At 41.9% G+C, this 16,632-nt stretch overlaps 1 protein-coding gene across 4 annotated transcripts in view; it reads left to right on the forward strand.

The window, feature by feature from the left end:
• The window catches only part of LOC127693645 (ATP-binding cassette sub-family A member 9), a 76,407-nt gene that overhangs the window by 43,192 nt on the left and 16,583 nt on the right, over positions 1-16,632 (forward strand). For all 4 annotated transcript variants that reach the window (XR_007979730.1, XM_052194651.1, XM_052194649.1 and 1 more), the window contains 6 exons: positions 3,417-3,524; positions 4,596-4,769; positions 8,853-8,966; positions 11,967-12,086; positions 14,237-14,305; positions 15,062-15,153. Coding sequence is in view for 3 of the 4 variants with exons in the window: in XM_052194651.1 (XP_052050611.1) it covers positions 3,417-3,524; positions 4,596-4,769; positions 8,853-8,966; positions 11,967-12,086; positions 14,237-14,305; positions 15,062-15,153 (677 nt within the window). In the remaining variant the exon portion in view is untranslated. The remainder of the gene's footprint in view (positions 1-3,416; positions 3,525-4,595; positions 4,770-8,852; positions 8,967-11,966; positions 12,087-14,236; positions 14,306-15,061; positions 15,154-16,632) is intronic.

Below are 16,632 nucleotides of genomic sequence, written 5' to 3' on the forward strand. Positions count from 1 at the left end.
ATTCCATGGAGATAGAGATTCTCTTAAATGTCCTGCCTTTAACTGCTCCTGCACTAGCAAAGAGGCGGCTTCCATTTTTTCTTTAGATAAGGACCACTGATCAACCCACACAGGATTATCATTAAGCCACTGAATTTTATCAGCGTGGGATGCAGGCAAGATAGTGGCCATTACTGAAAATTCCCCAGACTTCTAGAGTTAGGGTTTGGCTGGGGGCTTTTAAACTTTCTAGTGCCTTGCCCTTCTTTCCCAAGCCCCTGAGCAGGCAAGGATCCTTGCTCTAATTCTTGCCTAGAGGCAATTTCGTTAGGACTACACATAACCAGATTCATTTGTGATAAAAGGTCTCTTCCCCAAAGGGTAGTAGGCAAGTTTTGCATAACATAAGGCTGGATTTGCCCTGAATTTCCCTCTTTATCTTTCCAAGTTAGAAGTCTCACGCTCTGTTTTGGATTATTAGCATATCCAATGCCTTGGAGATGCGTAAGTGTCTTCATCAAGGGCCAGCTAGATGGCCAGTCTTGTCCTTTAATAATTGTTACATCAGCTCCCGTATCTATTAATCCTTCAAAACCCTTTCCTTCAATTGTCAATTTAAGGTTAGGTCTCTTATTGGTAATAGATTGAACCCAATACACTCCGGAGGAGCCAAAGCCTTCCTGTCCTCTTTTATCTTTAACGAATTTGGAAGGCAGTGGATGTAAAGGAACAAAATCAGTTGAGCAATTCTTTGGTTAGCAGGCATAGTTATGACACCATGAGGGGAAGCATCCATAATTTTTATTTCTCCCTCATAGTCACTGTCTATGACACCTGGATAAATCTGCAGCCCCTTTACAGTAGAACTGCTTCGTCCTAGAAGTAATCCCCAAGTTCCTTCAGGTAAAGGTCCAAAGACTCCTGTAGGCAGGATCTGGACACCCATTTCTGGGGTTAATACAACATAGAAGGTGACACTGAGGTCCAGTCCAGCGCTCCCTGGTGTTGCTTTGGCAAGCTCGAAGATAGATTTTCTTGGCTTGGCAGCAGCTGTGTTACCCCATAAACTGTCTGTCCTGGATGAATTGGGGCCTGGGGCGGGCCCCTCCTCTCGTTTCCCGACACGGGTCTGCCTTGAATATTAGTTTTGGACTTGCATCCCCTAACCCAATGGTTTCCTTTCCTACACTTAGGACAGGTTCCTGGGGAGCAAACTGATTGCCCGCTTATAGCACCCCTGTTATCAGGGCAATCACTTTTAAAATGACCCAGACTGCCACATTTAAAACACCTTTTATTCCCTCATCTCCGCGAAAGTATTCCCTGGATGGTGGTTCCCTGCAACGCTGCGGCCATTGCTAGACCCTGATTATACGAGGGACCAATTTCAGAACAGAGACGAATATAACCAGCCAAGTCTGTCTTCCCCCTGTGAGGTCTGATGGCCTCCCGGCAGGCTGCATTAGCATTTTCATAGGCTAGCTGAGTAACCAACGGATTTTCTGCCTGAAAATTTCCAAAAATTCTATTAGCTGTTTTTAACAATCTATCCACAAAATCCTGAAAAAGCTCATCAGGAGCCTGTTTGACACCTGTTAAGTTTCCACTAAAATCTCCCTTTGATGGTAAAAGATTCCAAGCACGGTAGGCAGCCATCGCAATCTGCGCATACACTGCGATGGGAAACCCAATCTGATTAGTATTTCCTTCATATACACCTTCTCCCAGTAACATATCAGCATTCCATTCTGGATGGCCTGCCTGAGTATTTATGGTGGCAGTTCTTTTGCTAGCCTCGCGCCATTCAGAACTCCAAAGCAAGAAATCTCCTCCTGACAAAGTAGCCTTACACAAGGTTCTCCAATCCTGTGGAGTTAAATTTGACTCTATCACAGTATTCAATAAAGCTTGTGTAAAAGGGGCTGTAGGGCCATATTGAGCTACAGCTGCCTTTAATTCTTTTATCACTTTAAATTCCAAAGTCTGATATTGTCTACTCCTATTCTCCTGGTTTTCGATCTCAAGGACAGGAAAAGCTAAGAGTTCTGACGTATCCTGCCCTTCTCCACGAGCCTGGCTTATCGCTCTTTCTAGTGGCGATTGGCGTGTCTCAGGATCATTGTTCTCTCTAGTATTTGATACCCTTTTTAGCTCCTGTAATTCATTAGTCAATTTCTGCAATTTAATTTCAAACTCCAACTTTTGTAACTGTATATCTCTCTGGATCTCGTCTCCTGCCATCAAAGTCATAGGCGGAGCAGATGGCACGATAGGGGCCCATTCTTCCCCCATGAGATTCAGCTGTTCTCTTTTTGGTATGAGCTGCCTTTTTTATAATTAGCTCATCAGCACTATCTCTGCGTTTTTTAAACTTAGAGTGGGGAGGGTCCTCCTTTGCAGAGGTCCTCTCCGGCAGGCTTTCTTCTTGAGATTCCTCAAGTTCTTGAATAATATCTAATTCCTCCAAGCCTCCTTCATCTATAATATCCTTTATAAGTGTCCAGGGGCAGAGGGTAATATTATCTGCCTTGGCTTCCTTTAGTGAATTACCAATTCTTTCCCAAGTTCTCTCGTTTAACGTTCATTTTTCTTGGAACCAAGGACAGCAAAAATATATTTGATCCAAGAAATCTTCCAACCTTCCTTTTTCAAACCCTATCCCTTTCGCCTGAAGCAACTCTTGAATGTTGCGGGTGCAAATTTCACGCGAACTTTCCTGTCCCATTTTCCCTATCTATCTATACCAAGCAGCCACTGTGCCGGGTCAGCACAATTTTGCTTGCCTAACCGTATCCCTCTGCACCCACAACAATAGTTTCAAAGGATAAAATTTTACACTAGCGCTAGCATTTGACTCCTATAGTTGTTTACCGTGCGGATATCATCTTCTTTCCACTTTTTCTGCGAAGCTTCGCCAGATAAGGTCACCTCAGGAAATTCTCCCATATCAGGTCTGTCCGTGTTCAAGGCGCCATTATGTAGCCTCCCGCAGCCACATGCGAACCGGAATACCTGGAAGAGAAATCTGGGGGTAGACGGGAAGGGGGCGAAAGAGAAATTGAGTCGAGGCGACAGTTGCCGGTCAAGACTGACTTTAATATTATTTTGCCAAGATATATAGTCTTTAGAAAACAACCCTGCCCCCCAACATCAAAGGGCAGGCCGAGAACTCCTTGGCTCCCTTTCTCAGCGGGTCGCCTGCTTCCAGTCTGGTGGGTCTCTGCTGGCCTCCAGGTGAGACTGCATGAAACAGTCTTGGTTGTCAAGGTGAAAGCGCCATATTGTTCCCAAGGAACAAGGGCCAGAGATAACACCAGTGGAAGAGTGGGGGCTGCCAGCCAGCTCAATGCTGTGGGGGAAGGGACAATGTGGTAATGACAGTATAAGTGAGTCAGATGCCTGGTTTCTATGCACTCACCATGTCTGTGTGATTTTAGGAGCACATGGTCTATGAGTACGGATTCATGAGCAACGCATTTTTCTGGATACCAGTGGCTGCCAGCCTCACGCCTTACGTTGCCATGGGCAGCATCAGTGACCACAAAGTAAGACATATTAAAGTTTTCAGATATCTTTTACACCCAGGAAAACTTCCTTTGGGTTTTGTAAACATAGATTTGCATGCAGGTATGGAGTCTAACGTATGTTGTTGCTATGTTTAATCAAGCATTTCAATAATAGTCCTGTCAAAATAGGAGCAAAACTCGTTTTCCTTAAACAGGATAACGCCATTAACCAGTAGTAAATGACAGCTTTTAATCATTCTCTGAGACCAGTTGTCCTCTCCTCCACCCCATTCTTCCTACAACAGGTCCCTTGGTAGCCATATCTCAGCACAAAGACAGTTTCAACCCAAACCTTTTCCCTGTTTAATATGGCTGGGCAGATGCCTGTAAAAACTGCCACGTGAACTCACTTGCAAAATATATGAATGGTGCTTATGGTCATAGGACTTTCCTTATTTGGTAACTGTTTCTTTTCCACCAGGAATGAATACCATTAGAGTAGGAATGTTGTTTTCCTTTAAATTCTGCCCAATCTGTTGCTTCTCATCCCAGTGAATAATGGGCGGGCCTCTGTTCCCATGCCCTATAAGACACATTTTAAGTGTAAGAGTGTTTGTCTGCATGCATTCATTCATCTATCACGTATATATCATGCCCATGAAGGTCAGGAGAGGGTGTCTGATTTCCTGGAATAACTTACTGTCCCTGCTCAAAGCATGCAACCCAAGCCTGACAGCTGCCAGTCAAGGCATCATGCCCAACAGCTTATCTTTTGTAAATAAAAACTTAAATATAAAAAGTGTTTAATATGGACCTATGGTTAACATTCATATTCTTGACAACATTCAGCAGTGCTTAGGGAGAGCTGAGTCAACCTATCTGTTTCATTTTGCAATATTATCTGTCTGTCCCTCTCGTGTAGGGTTGTGGCAGGTGGTGATGTCATTTGCCAAACAAGAGTAATGATTATTAAATTATTATAATTATTATTATTTATTATTATTAGGTAATTGCTGTAGCTATGTATGTGGTTCCCCGGGTCTCAGCTTTTTAGAATTTTATGATGATCTTTCTGTTTTGTGTTTTTGTTTTTATTTTAATTATTGCCAGAAAAAAGTTCTTTCCCAGCTGTGGACTTCAGGACTTTACCCATCTGCTTACTGGTGTGGACAGGCTGTGGTGGACATTCCCATATACTTCCTGATTCTCCTTCTCATGCAAATAATGGACGGCGTGTTTAGTTCGGAGGAGATTATGTCTGTGGTCGAGAGCCTGTTGATTCAAGTAAGTGGCAAAGACTTACTTTTTACATTTTGGGGATGAAGTTTTATTAGACCATCTTTTCCACGAATGAAATTATATTAGGTCACAGAGTCTCCTTGGCAGGTTTTCTCTAGGTCCCATTAATAAAAGAATTAAAAATAAATAAATATCAGAAAGGAACTTGAGAATGATTTGTTGGGGTTCAAAAAAGGAAGAAAGCCCCGCACAAGCTGGAAATATTAGCAGCTGGCAAGAGAAGGAAGCTGGACAAGAAAATGAGAGAGAGGAGAGAGAGAGAGAGAGAGAGAGAGAGAGAGAGAGAGAGAGAGAGAGAGAGAGAGAGAGAAGATGGAGGAGGGAGAACTGGAGGGAGCAAGAGAGCAAAAGAGCGAGGGAGCTTGAGAGAGGCCAAGTGAGCAGGGCAGTGGCACAAAGGGAAGGAATGAGGTAGGCGGAGTCCTTGCCCCTTTTAGTTCTCACTGACAGAATGCAAAAACTGCCCTTTTCCCAGGGTAGTGGGAGGTTTGGGCACAAAATCAGCTTGAAAGCTGCTCCCTATACTTGTAGATGAACAGAGAGCAAACTACTACTCATTAATATGATGTGACGTAGCCTTGCTGTCACCCCACAGTTTCTCTTGGGGGCTGAGGCCTCAAGATGTGGAAGATAGCAAGAGATGGTAACTAGCTGCATTTGCTGTCAGCTTACTTTAAAGCTGTGTTAGCTTTGGACTAAGAACAACTGACCGAGAGCATCTTATACTGCCAGCTTACGCTTTGATGTTGCCCCTTTTGGGCCATTTTGAAGTCCCTGTTAGGAACCTCACCTTTAGTTCCAAGCGTCCTGAGGACTGTTTTTTTTTTTTTTTTTTTTTTTAAATCTTATTTATAAATTAGTTCTTTGAGTGTTTCATACCTGTCTTGACTATATTTATACCCTGTCCCCAACTCTTTCCCAGTTCACCCACCCAACCTTTGTTAATCCCAAATATATGAGGATTCCATGATTGAGCAATTAAAGCAAGCTTTATTTATTATTTTTTTATTTATCATTAATTGATAATTTACAACCCAAGTGTTGTTCCCTTCCTAGTACCCCCTCAAAGAGTTTTTCTCCCATCCTGACCCCTTCACCTCTGAGAGCTCCGCCTCCATCTCCCCTCAGTGGGGCATCAAGTCTCTAAGGGATTAGGCAAATCCTGTCTTACTGAGGCTAGAAGAGGCAGGCCTCTGCTACACATGTGCTGGGGGACACAGACAGGAAGACACTCTTGGTCTTCCTGTAGGGTTGCCATCTACTTTCGTTCCTTCAATCCTTCCTCTAACATTTCCATAGAGGTCCTTGCTTCAGTACAACACTTGTCTGTGAGTATCTGCATCTGTCTCAGTCAGCTGCTGGTAGAGTCTTGTTGCAAGATATTTCCTATCCATTTACATTGAGGCAGTGAGAGGACAGTGATTGGAGGGGAGAGAGGAGGAGTGAAGAGAAGTGAGGGGGAGACACAGATATCCAGAGGGCTTCAGACGTATTTCTGGTGTTTTGGAGAGGTTAGTAATATTGGGATACGACTTTATCATTGTAAATTGGCATTATGTAATTGGGAGTTTTATATACATAAAGATATTTGGTTAACTATTTTAGAGTCATGCTTTACCAGGTATTTGGGTGCAGAGCGGGAGCACCATGCTCCCACTATTACAGAGTCTATGGCAGGGTGGTACTCTTTCTTAATTATTATCCACTACAGAGTCTGTAGCATCAGTAATAGTGTCAGGGTTTCATGAGCACCTATGGGAGGGATCCCAAGTTGGGTGAACCCCTGGTCAGCCATTCCTGCAGTCTCTGCTCCAGTTTTGTCCCTGCATTTTGTTTAGACAGGAACAATTTTGGGTGGAAGAGTTTGAAGGTGGGTTGGTACTCCCATCCCTTCACTGGGGGTCCTATCTAACTACTGGAGGTGGTCTCTTTAAGCTCCACATCCCCACTGTTGGTCATTACTGCTAAGGTCACCCACATTGAGTCCTGGCTTTATTTAAACAAACAAACAAACAAACAAACAAACAAACACCCTGGGACTGGCCAGTCAACTGTTTTACCCTAAGTTGGGATTTTGGAGAGAACAGCCCCAAGCTAGTTTATTGAGGTCCTGTATATAGGGGTGGGGTGATGAGATGGTGGTAATCCATAGGATTAATAGAAAACAGTCGTGAACATGTTTGCAGGGATGAGATAATAAGTTGCTAGAGGAAAATACAATAAAAAAGCAAGAGTGAAAACAACAACAGGGAGTCGTTCCTCACGGGGTGGAGGATCACAGGTGTAGACCAAGGCAGCCTGAAAACATATTTTGCAGGGCAAGGGGCACTCATACATCATGACGTTGGGAGTTAAGCAAGGCAAGGGACAAACAAGTGTCACTGGGTCATGAGTTCAGTATAGGTTCAGAGCCATGTTTTGCAAGGCACATCATGTTTAGAAAACAGAATCTTGTTCCTAACTAAAAATGGAGACCCATTCTTGTAGGTTGTGGGACTCAACAATATGACTCCTGCTTTGAAGAGAAGCCTGCTGAGTTGCTTTCATATCTTACTTTTTTTAAAAAAAAATCTTTCAAAATCAACCCATGCTACCCGAATGTTTGTAACAAGTGTGGCCCTCCACTGGAGATTATGCAACTTACCAGGGGCTACACTCTTAGAGACCACTGTCTCTCCGCAGCCAGTGATTGCGGGTAGCTCCGTGCCCAGGGCTGGAATTGCTTGCCCGACTCCTCTCTCCGTGCTGGGATTTGGTCTGGTTCCTGCCTGTGCAGATCTTATGCATGCTGCCCAAGCTGCTGGGAGTTATATGGGGTATCCAGATGTTGTGTCCAGATGTTCCATCTCCCACCTCAGGCTCTTACACTCATCCCACATCCTCTTCTGCAGTGCTGCCTGAGCCCTGGGGACGTGTGGTTCTTTTGGGACTAAGTATCCCGCAGTCTCTCATTCTCCGAACACTGGCCAGTTGTGTATCTCCGTGTTAACCTCCATCTAGTACAAAGAGAAGCTCTTCAGTACCGAAGGACATTTTACCAAGCAGTGGAAAGCTAGTACTTGAAAAATATGTTACAAGCCACTTGGAAGTATTTCACTTTTAGCACTCAACGTTTGTCTTCATTTAAAATTTAGGACTTTTTATTTACTAGGGTATTAGTAAACATCAGTCGGATCATTCATTTGAGAAGAAACAGACATGTTGGTTTTCATGTCTCAAGTGGTAACCAGAAAGGAGATAGTACCAGGGAGCCTTCTCATTCCCCCTTTTGCTGCCTAGTTTCCCCTACCAGTATCTCATCATCATCATCATCATCATCATCATCATCATCATCATCAAAACAACGAACTTGAAATTACCTGTACCATTATTTTAAAAAGTTGATGTCTGCAGATGAGGTGGATTCCTAGGTGGGGTGGTCTCTGGATGGCCTTTTCTTCAATCGCTGCCATCCAGAGACCGCCCCACCTAGGGATCCATCCCATCTGCAGACACCAAACCCAATATTGCTGATGCCAAGAAGCACTTGCTGACAGGAGCCTGGTATAGCTGTCTCTTGAGAGGCTCTGCCAGCACCTGACCAATACAGATGTGGATGCTCGCAGCCAACCATCTGACTGAGCATAGAGACCCCAATGGAGGAGTTAGAGAAAGGACTGAAGAAGGTGAAGGGGATTGCAACCCCATTGGGAGAACAATAGTTTCAACTAACCAGACTCCGCAGAGCTCCCAGGGACTAAAAAGTACACCAACCAAAGAGTACACATGGAGAGACCCATGGCTCCAGCCGCATATGTAGCAGAGGATGGCCTTATCTGGCATCAGTGGGAGGGAAGGCCCTTGGTCCTGTGGAGGCTTGATGCCCCAGTGTAGGGTGATGCTAGAGGGGTGAGGTGGGAGTGGGTGGGTGGGGGAGCACCCTCTTAGAGGCAAAAGGGAGGGGGATAGGATGGAGGGTTTGTGGAAGGGAGACTGGGAAGGGGAATTAAAAAAATATAGAGTTGAGCATTAGATATGATTACCCTTAAGTAGCATTCATCAGTGTCACCTGAGTGTTTCTGTTTTCAGATCCCATGTAGTATTGGATACGCATCATCTCTCACATTCTTGACTTACGTGATTTCATTCATTTTCCGTAATGGCAGGAAAAATAGCGGCGTCTGGTCATTCTTCTTCCTAATTGTAAGTGTGCATAAATGCTTGTTGTTTTGTTTTTAACTTTTCCCTGAACAAATCTAGGAGCATATATTTTATTTTACTTAACATTTGCTTTAGATTTACCTAAATTAGATTATATATATACACGAGTGTTTAGCCTGCTTGTATGCATGTGCACTGCGTGTGTGCCTGATATCTGTGGAGCTCAGAATTGGATATCAGATACCATGGAACTGAAGTTAGGGATGCTATTGAGATACCATGTGTGTGCCAGGAAACAAACCTGGCCCTCCAAAGCAACAAGTGCTCTTAAATCATGAGCCTTTCCATTCCCAAGGAGTATATATTTTAATCATTGTACTAATCAGAATGGCAAATTGATAATTCTTTCTAGGAAATTCTAATTGCCCTAAGATGATCATAGATCTATGTAATGTGTACTGTTTATGTGGATGCACATGTAAAAAGCTTAATGGATACATTAGGTATAAATATCTATCCCCCAGCTGTTCAGTTCTTTCCATTGCTGTAATATACCATTGATGTATAAGCTGTAAGTGTTTTATCCACTGATGACACATAGCAAATGGCTTCCTGTTTGGGGCTGCTACCAATAATACTGAGAAAAAGAATAATACTGAGAAGAAGTCAGTATTATGTAAACGTTGGCAGGTTTATGTGTGTTACATATTTGTGGCTATAAGCCAAATAATGGAATTTGTAGGAATTATACTTTGTATGTTCACTTTTGGTATATCTTGCAAATGAGTTGTTTACAGCAATATCAACTCAAGGAGTGGATTCCTTCTAAAGTTTCTTCAAAAGAAAAACCAAGTAAAACCATTCAGTACACACAAAAGTTTCAAAAGTATTTATATCAGCTTTATAAATAATTACCTAAATGTAGAGCCAAAGATATATCAAGATGGTAAATGGTTAAATAAATGGACACATAGCTATGTGATTGAATGTTATTTACTACTAAGGAATGAAAAGCATGAAGTAAACTGGAAAAACATGAAGTAAACTTGAAGATTATGTGAAAAGAGCTATACCCCCATGAATCCAATTACATAGAGTCCCAGCAAAACTATGAAAACAATAAAAACATTAGTGGTCACCAAGAATTGTGGGGAGAAAATATTAACATGGAGAACATTTAGGGCAATGAAATATCTTTATAATACTTCAGTGGTAGATCTGTGTTACAGTAAATTCAACAGAATCTGTAGACTATACAATGGTAAAAATTAACCCTAATACAAAATGTGCCTGAACACTAAATAAATTTAGAAAAAAAGATAATCTATTTAAACACTTATGCTTGGATTTATTCAAGCATAAAGCTGAATAGTTCAGAAAATAATTAAGCAGTTAAGATCATTAGATTGCTCTTCTAATGGTCCTGAGTTCAATTACCAGCAACCACATGGTGGCTCACAACCATCTGAAATGGGATCTGATGGTCTCTTCTGGTGTACCTGAAGACAGCTACAATGTTTTCATACCCATAAAATAAATCTTTAAAAAAAATTAAACAAAAACTAAGAAACATAAAGTCACTGGGTCTGTAGCATAGTGACAGAGCACTTGCCATGCATAAATAATACTAGGTTCAATTCATTAATCTCTCTTTCTCTCTCTTTGTGTGTGTGTGTGTGTGTGTGTGTGTATGTGTGTGTGTGTGTGTGTGTGTGTGTGTGAGAGAGAGAGAGAGAGAGAGAGAGAGAGAGAGAGAGAGAGAGAGAGAGAAAGGAGAGAGAATTCTTGAAAATTCTTGAGAACTCTTGGCATGTTTGTTTACTTGGGCAAACAAAGGACAATTCTCTAGATAAAAGGCTAGCACAGCCAACCTAGACAAAGTGTAACAAGAATATAGGAAATAGGAAACTTGGAAGGACTTCAGTGGGAAACTAAGAGGAATTGGGGGTGGGGAGGTAGTGGTGGATAGATATAATCAGTATACATTGTACAAATGTACGGTAGCTTTCAAATAATAAAAACATATTTAAATATTTCAAAAAGAATAATGATAAGCAATCATCAACAATGATGATTCCAGGATGCAGTGGAGACTGAGGATTAATAACTATGAAAATAAAGGAGGGAATCCCATGGTTTCTGAAACATAACCCAGTAAAAAGGAAACATGGATACAAGGCGATCGATCTGAGCATCCAATGGCAAATATCATATTACATGTTAAAATTATCAATTACTCATTTAGTCTTAGTGGTTGGACAGTGGTACCTACAATAGTTATCAAATGTATTGTTAGAGGAACAAAATGTCAAAAATGTTTTGCAAACATTTTTGACAACTGTTGATTTTCAAATGTACAGAGATGATTTTAATTTGGGGGAAGATGGGAAGATGGCTGAGTGGTTAAGAGCACTGGTTGCTTTTCCAGAGGACCTGGGTTCAATACTAACACTCACCTGGTAGCTCACAGCTGTTAGTAACTTAAGTCCCAGGGAATCTAACATCCTTTTCTGGCCCCTGCAGACACCAGGCATGCACATAGTATGCAGAGATACATATGGGCAAAAGAAAATCCTGTACACATAAAGTTATAATATAATTAAAATATCATAAAAGATTTTAATCTTTGACACTGAAAGCATCAACATGGAAAACATTAAGGTAGACTAGAATGAATAGGACCAGATTTTAAAAAAAAAAACCCAAAATTTTGAAGATAAAAATTATAAATTCTTACACATTCAGGAAAGGGATAGACTTAAAGGCATATCCAAGGTTTATTGAGGTGGGGGAAAAAAAAGATAGTGTAGAGAAATGAACGGTCAAGGGCGCCGTCATCAGAATCTGATTTTCACCTGCATTGTGTGTGGCGAGCATGGCCTACCAGTAAACTTATGACACAGATGGAGACACAGAGGAGAAGCCATGATGACAATGCTTCCCTTGAATGAGGGAGAAACCTCTAACAGGAATGTAGACGAGATGAATTCTGAATTGCACATCATTCTGCCTCGATGACATCGCGCTATCCTTCCACTGCAGGTCACCATCTTCTTTATGGTTGCTACCGACATAAATGACTATGGGTTTCTAGAACTGCTGCTCTGCACACTTGTAGTACCTCCTTTCACACTGATTGGCTCTCTTTTAATTTTTTCTGAGGTAAGTAATTTTGCTCTCCTACTATGATCAAATGTATAGCTGCCCAAGGAAGCCTTGGATACTACAAAACCAAAATATTACCAAGTCAGTCCCTGGCTGTGCAGTCTGAAGCTGTGATTTTTTTTCAGATAATGATAGTTCTACAGCATGTAAAAGACAGGGCCATTTTCTTTTTAAGTCGAAAGCCCTGCTCTAGTTTATGAAGGCCAAAGGAAACTTTGGAGTAGTAGCATCTGGGGAAAGCATTCTGCCTTCATTATGGGGAACCCCACTAGGAGGCAGTAGAGACATCCTTCTTCTGTTAAGGTTAGGGTGTATTAGGTTTAAGGCATGTGATAGATATGTGAAAAGAAAACAGGACTCAGCAGCCAGTTGGATGTATAGATCTGGAGTTTAGCCTACGGGAGACTGAGAACTCAACAGACTACCTGAGATTTGTCAGCTTATGAGTGCTGGCAAAATAATATAACTGAGTAGTGTAACCTACACAGGAAATAGAAGTTGAAATAAAAAAAAGAGAGCGAGAGAGACAGAAACTTGACTTTGAATACCAAAATTCAGAGGCTTGGAGAGAGGAATAGTCGGTAAACCAGAGAGAAATGGCTGACTTCTGAGTGTCAGATCTCCACCTGGAAGCTCTGCCTTCGCAGTCCTGTTGGATTCCAAGGGTGAAATAAAAATGTCTCTATAAGAGCGATTAAACTATCAAATGCTACTGGATAGTCCAGAAGGATAACTGGGAAAAGACCAAACTGTCTAAGGACATGGAAGTCACTGGTGATATTGGCAGTGTCCGTTGTGACGAAAGCTTTACTAAGTGAGCTTAGCAGTGAGCAAGGGGGGGTGGGGGTATGGGAGGGTGGGGGGGTTGAGCAGGCACCAGTAGTGTCCGTGGGCGAGCATGCCATATCATTTTCTGTCAAGAAGTGCTGGTGAATTAGGAGGGTGGGAGATATCATCAATCCATTGTTGATACTTCCCCAAGAAGTGTCATACCCCGCTGATATGAGATATAATATATATTTTATAAAATTCCTTATGGAAAGAAAGAAAGAAAGAAGGATGGAAGGAAGGAAGGAAGGAAAGAAAGAAAGAAAGAAAGAAAGAAAGAAAGAAAGAAAGAAAGAAAGGAAGGAAGGAAGGAAGGAAGAAAGAAAGAAAGAAAGAAAGAAAGAAAGGAAGGAAGGAAGGAAGGAAAGAAAGAAAGAAAGAAAGAAAGAAAAGAAGGAAGGAAGGAAGGAAGGAAGAAAGGAAGAAAGCAAGAAAGGAAGAAAGGCATTGTCCAGGGAGTAAACTCTGAGAAGCTGAATGAAAACATACACATGCATTGTACAAGTGGGGAGGTTGCTGTCTATAAAACTGGATCGCCCATCCACTTAAGAATAGAACAGAGTGTGTGGAGGTAGAAGATAGGCCATCTCTCTTTTGGAAAATGAGATTCATCTATTTTTGTATGTGTGTGGGGAATAAGAATTGCAGTCATTGACTGTGTGTGATATGTTCGAGGCAGAAGTAACATTTTGAGAGCAGAGGAAATATATGAAAAATTATCTGTGGGCTTGAACCACTAGGATTTACAGAGCTGTGGGAACAGAACACTTTTCAAAGGGAACAAGCAGAACTGAGAGGTAAAACTATCCAAAATGTCCCTTGATGAACACAGCTCACGAAGTAAAGTTGACCCATACCTCTGGTGAAGCGAGATATAATGGGACACTACGTAAGCATATACAAGTGAAAGTCTGTAGGAAGAATTATGTCTGGTTTGGTGAAAGGTCATAGTTATCTTCTATGTGGATGTCAGGAGATAAAAGCGAGATGAACCCTGAGTCCCTAGAGGAGGAGCCTAGTGAGGAAGATTGTGAGTAAGTCAGGGGAACACAGTGCAGGGAGAGGGTTTGCTTCAGGAAGACTTGTCTGCATCTTCAGTGGCTTCTGCCAGCATGGCCCTCATCCCTGTTCACTCTCAGTGCTGCACAGAACAGCAACCTGCACTCTGGCCTGTGGACAAGCTCAAGTTCATGGAAACACTGGGAAACAAGGGAAACATACCCATGGTCATGATACCTGATTCCCAGGCTATGTGGGGACTTGTTGCAAAGAGGACGAACAGAGAAACGTTCACCTGAACATGGCTTCTCATTTTGCAGGTCTCTTATGACTCTGTGGATTACTTAGGAGCGTCAGAATCTCAACTTGTATTTCTGGCACTGCTGATAGTAAGACGGCATTTCATTTTTTGATGTTTGTGTATTAGGAGACACATTTGTACTATTGGAGCTCCTTTGAGTTTCAACAAATTAAAAAAATATGTGGACCTTTTGGGAATAAGCAGTAACATGCATGCACATGCACATGAGCACACACACATGCACACAACACACACACACACATGCACACACATATGCACAGAATTTTAAATCCAAACCACTGATGTGGTAGTGATCATCCGATGACAAGCATGGAGCACAGACTCTAAACATCATTAGCATACTTGTCTCAACTCATTATTACTATGTTGGTATTTTTGAGATCTATCTATCTATCTATCTGTCTGTCTGTCTGTCTGTCTGTCTATCTATCTATCATCTATCTATTTACCTATCTATCTATTTGGGGGTGCCTGTTATGGCATGCATGTGGAAGTCAGAGAACAACTCACTAGTGGGAGTCATTTTCCCTTTCACCATGTGGAGCCTGGGGATTGAACTCAGATCATCAGCCTTGGCCGCATGAGTTTTTACCAAGTGAGCCTTCTCAGCAGCCCACTATCACTATACTTATATTATTCCTCGTTTGAATAACAGAAGATCTAACTTTGACAGCTTCATAAATATCAGATAGGTTGCCTTCATCTTTGTGAGAATGCTGTCAGATGCCATTTTATAGATGGTCAGTCTCATTAAATTAACTCCAATATGAAAACTATGATTATGATGATGAAGCTAATTTTGTTTTTCTTTCTCTGTCCCTAGCCTTACCTTCATTTTCTCATTTTCTTTTTTGTTCTGCGATGTCTGGAAAGATACCTCAGGAAGAAGTCACTGAGAGTGGACCCAGTGTTCAGGTTGACAACATTCAAATAGAATCTCATGTTTAATTTAACCTTTATTCTTTAGACATTTTAATACCCCCAAATTAATTGGCAGGGGGAGATCAGATTGTTTTTAAGGGCTTGGGTTGTAGGCAAAATTATAATTAATGAACTTATAGTCTAGTGGGAAAAGCAACATTAGTGTACACAAGATGCCAAATTAGGAGAGAAGGAATTCTACTGGCACACTTGAGATACAAGAGATACAAGAGAGAGTATCTTTAAAAGATGGATAACTACAGATCAGCAACTGGACGCAGGTTGACAGTCCAAGGAGGAAACACATGTGTGCAATAAGACAATGGTTGAGATGCGTGCCCTTTGCCCACAGACTTGTGAGGACAGCTAGGGCAAATTCAAAGGCTTATATTGGAGAATAGCAGAAAATAAAAGTGAAGCTGGATATTGGAAGATAATCAGTAGGGAAGTATGGAGAAGGAATTGAACATTACATAATGAGAAACTAATACACGAGCGCGTGTTTGACACACTGTCTTAGTTAAACTTCTATTGCTTTGTAGGGATACCATAACTAAAGCAGCTCTTACAAAAGAAAGCACTTAACTGGGGCTTGTTTAATGTTTTAGAGGGTTAGTCCATGATTATCATGATGGGAAGCAGACAGGCATGGTGCCAGAGCAGTAGCTCAGAGCTTTACATCCCGATGCACAGACAGCAGACAGATTGAGGGGGAGACTGGGCCAGGCATGGGCATCTGAGATCTCAAAGCTCATCTCTTGTGACACACCTACTCCAACATGGCCACACCTACCTCTTAATCCTTCCAAAGCAGATCCACTATCTGGTGACCAAACATTCAAATCCCTTTGACGATGGAGGCCATTTTTGTTTGAACCACCGCACACACCTTGCTTCCCCCACGAGATGAAAACTGAATTCAAATCTAAGTTTGATGAAAAGAAGAATGACAAGATGACATCATGTTTTAGGGAAACCAAGCAAGCATAGTAATTAAAGTGACCCAAAGGAGAGAAGAAACAATCAGCTGACTCAGTTATGATTGATGATGAAAGGTCTTGTTTTATAGCAGTGGGAAGGACAGACCAACAGATTCCTAAGAAGTCACATGCTAAGTAACTGAGTACACATTGGAATTCTGATTAGACATCCTGGACCAGCTGAGATGGGCTCCTAAATTATGTGGTCTGGCCTTTCATTCTTATGAAACTTTCGGAATTATAAAATATACCCCAAATGCATTTCCAGGTCTCTTTCCTCAAGGAAAGCCGCCTTGAGATCCACTGAGAGGGTGTGTGCTGCTTTGCTAGTTGAAGAGGGAACATGTCATCACCCAAGTAGGACAAGTATATCCATATCCAAAACAAAGTGAATGGTAGCATCATTTGTCCAGTTGATGGAGAGAGATGAGGGTATTTGAGAGGTACACAATAGAGTAGAAGAATGGGGTTGCGCTCCATTTCTGGTCCACGT

This window comes from Apodemus sylvaticus, chromosome 10, assembly GCF_947179515.1.
Source record: "Apodemus sylvaticus chromosome 10, mApoSyl1.1, whole genome shotgun sequence".
Taxonomy (NCBI): domain Eukaryota; kingdom Metazoa; phylum Chordata; class Mammalia; order Rodentia; family Muridae; genus Apodemus; species Apodemus sylvaticus.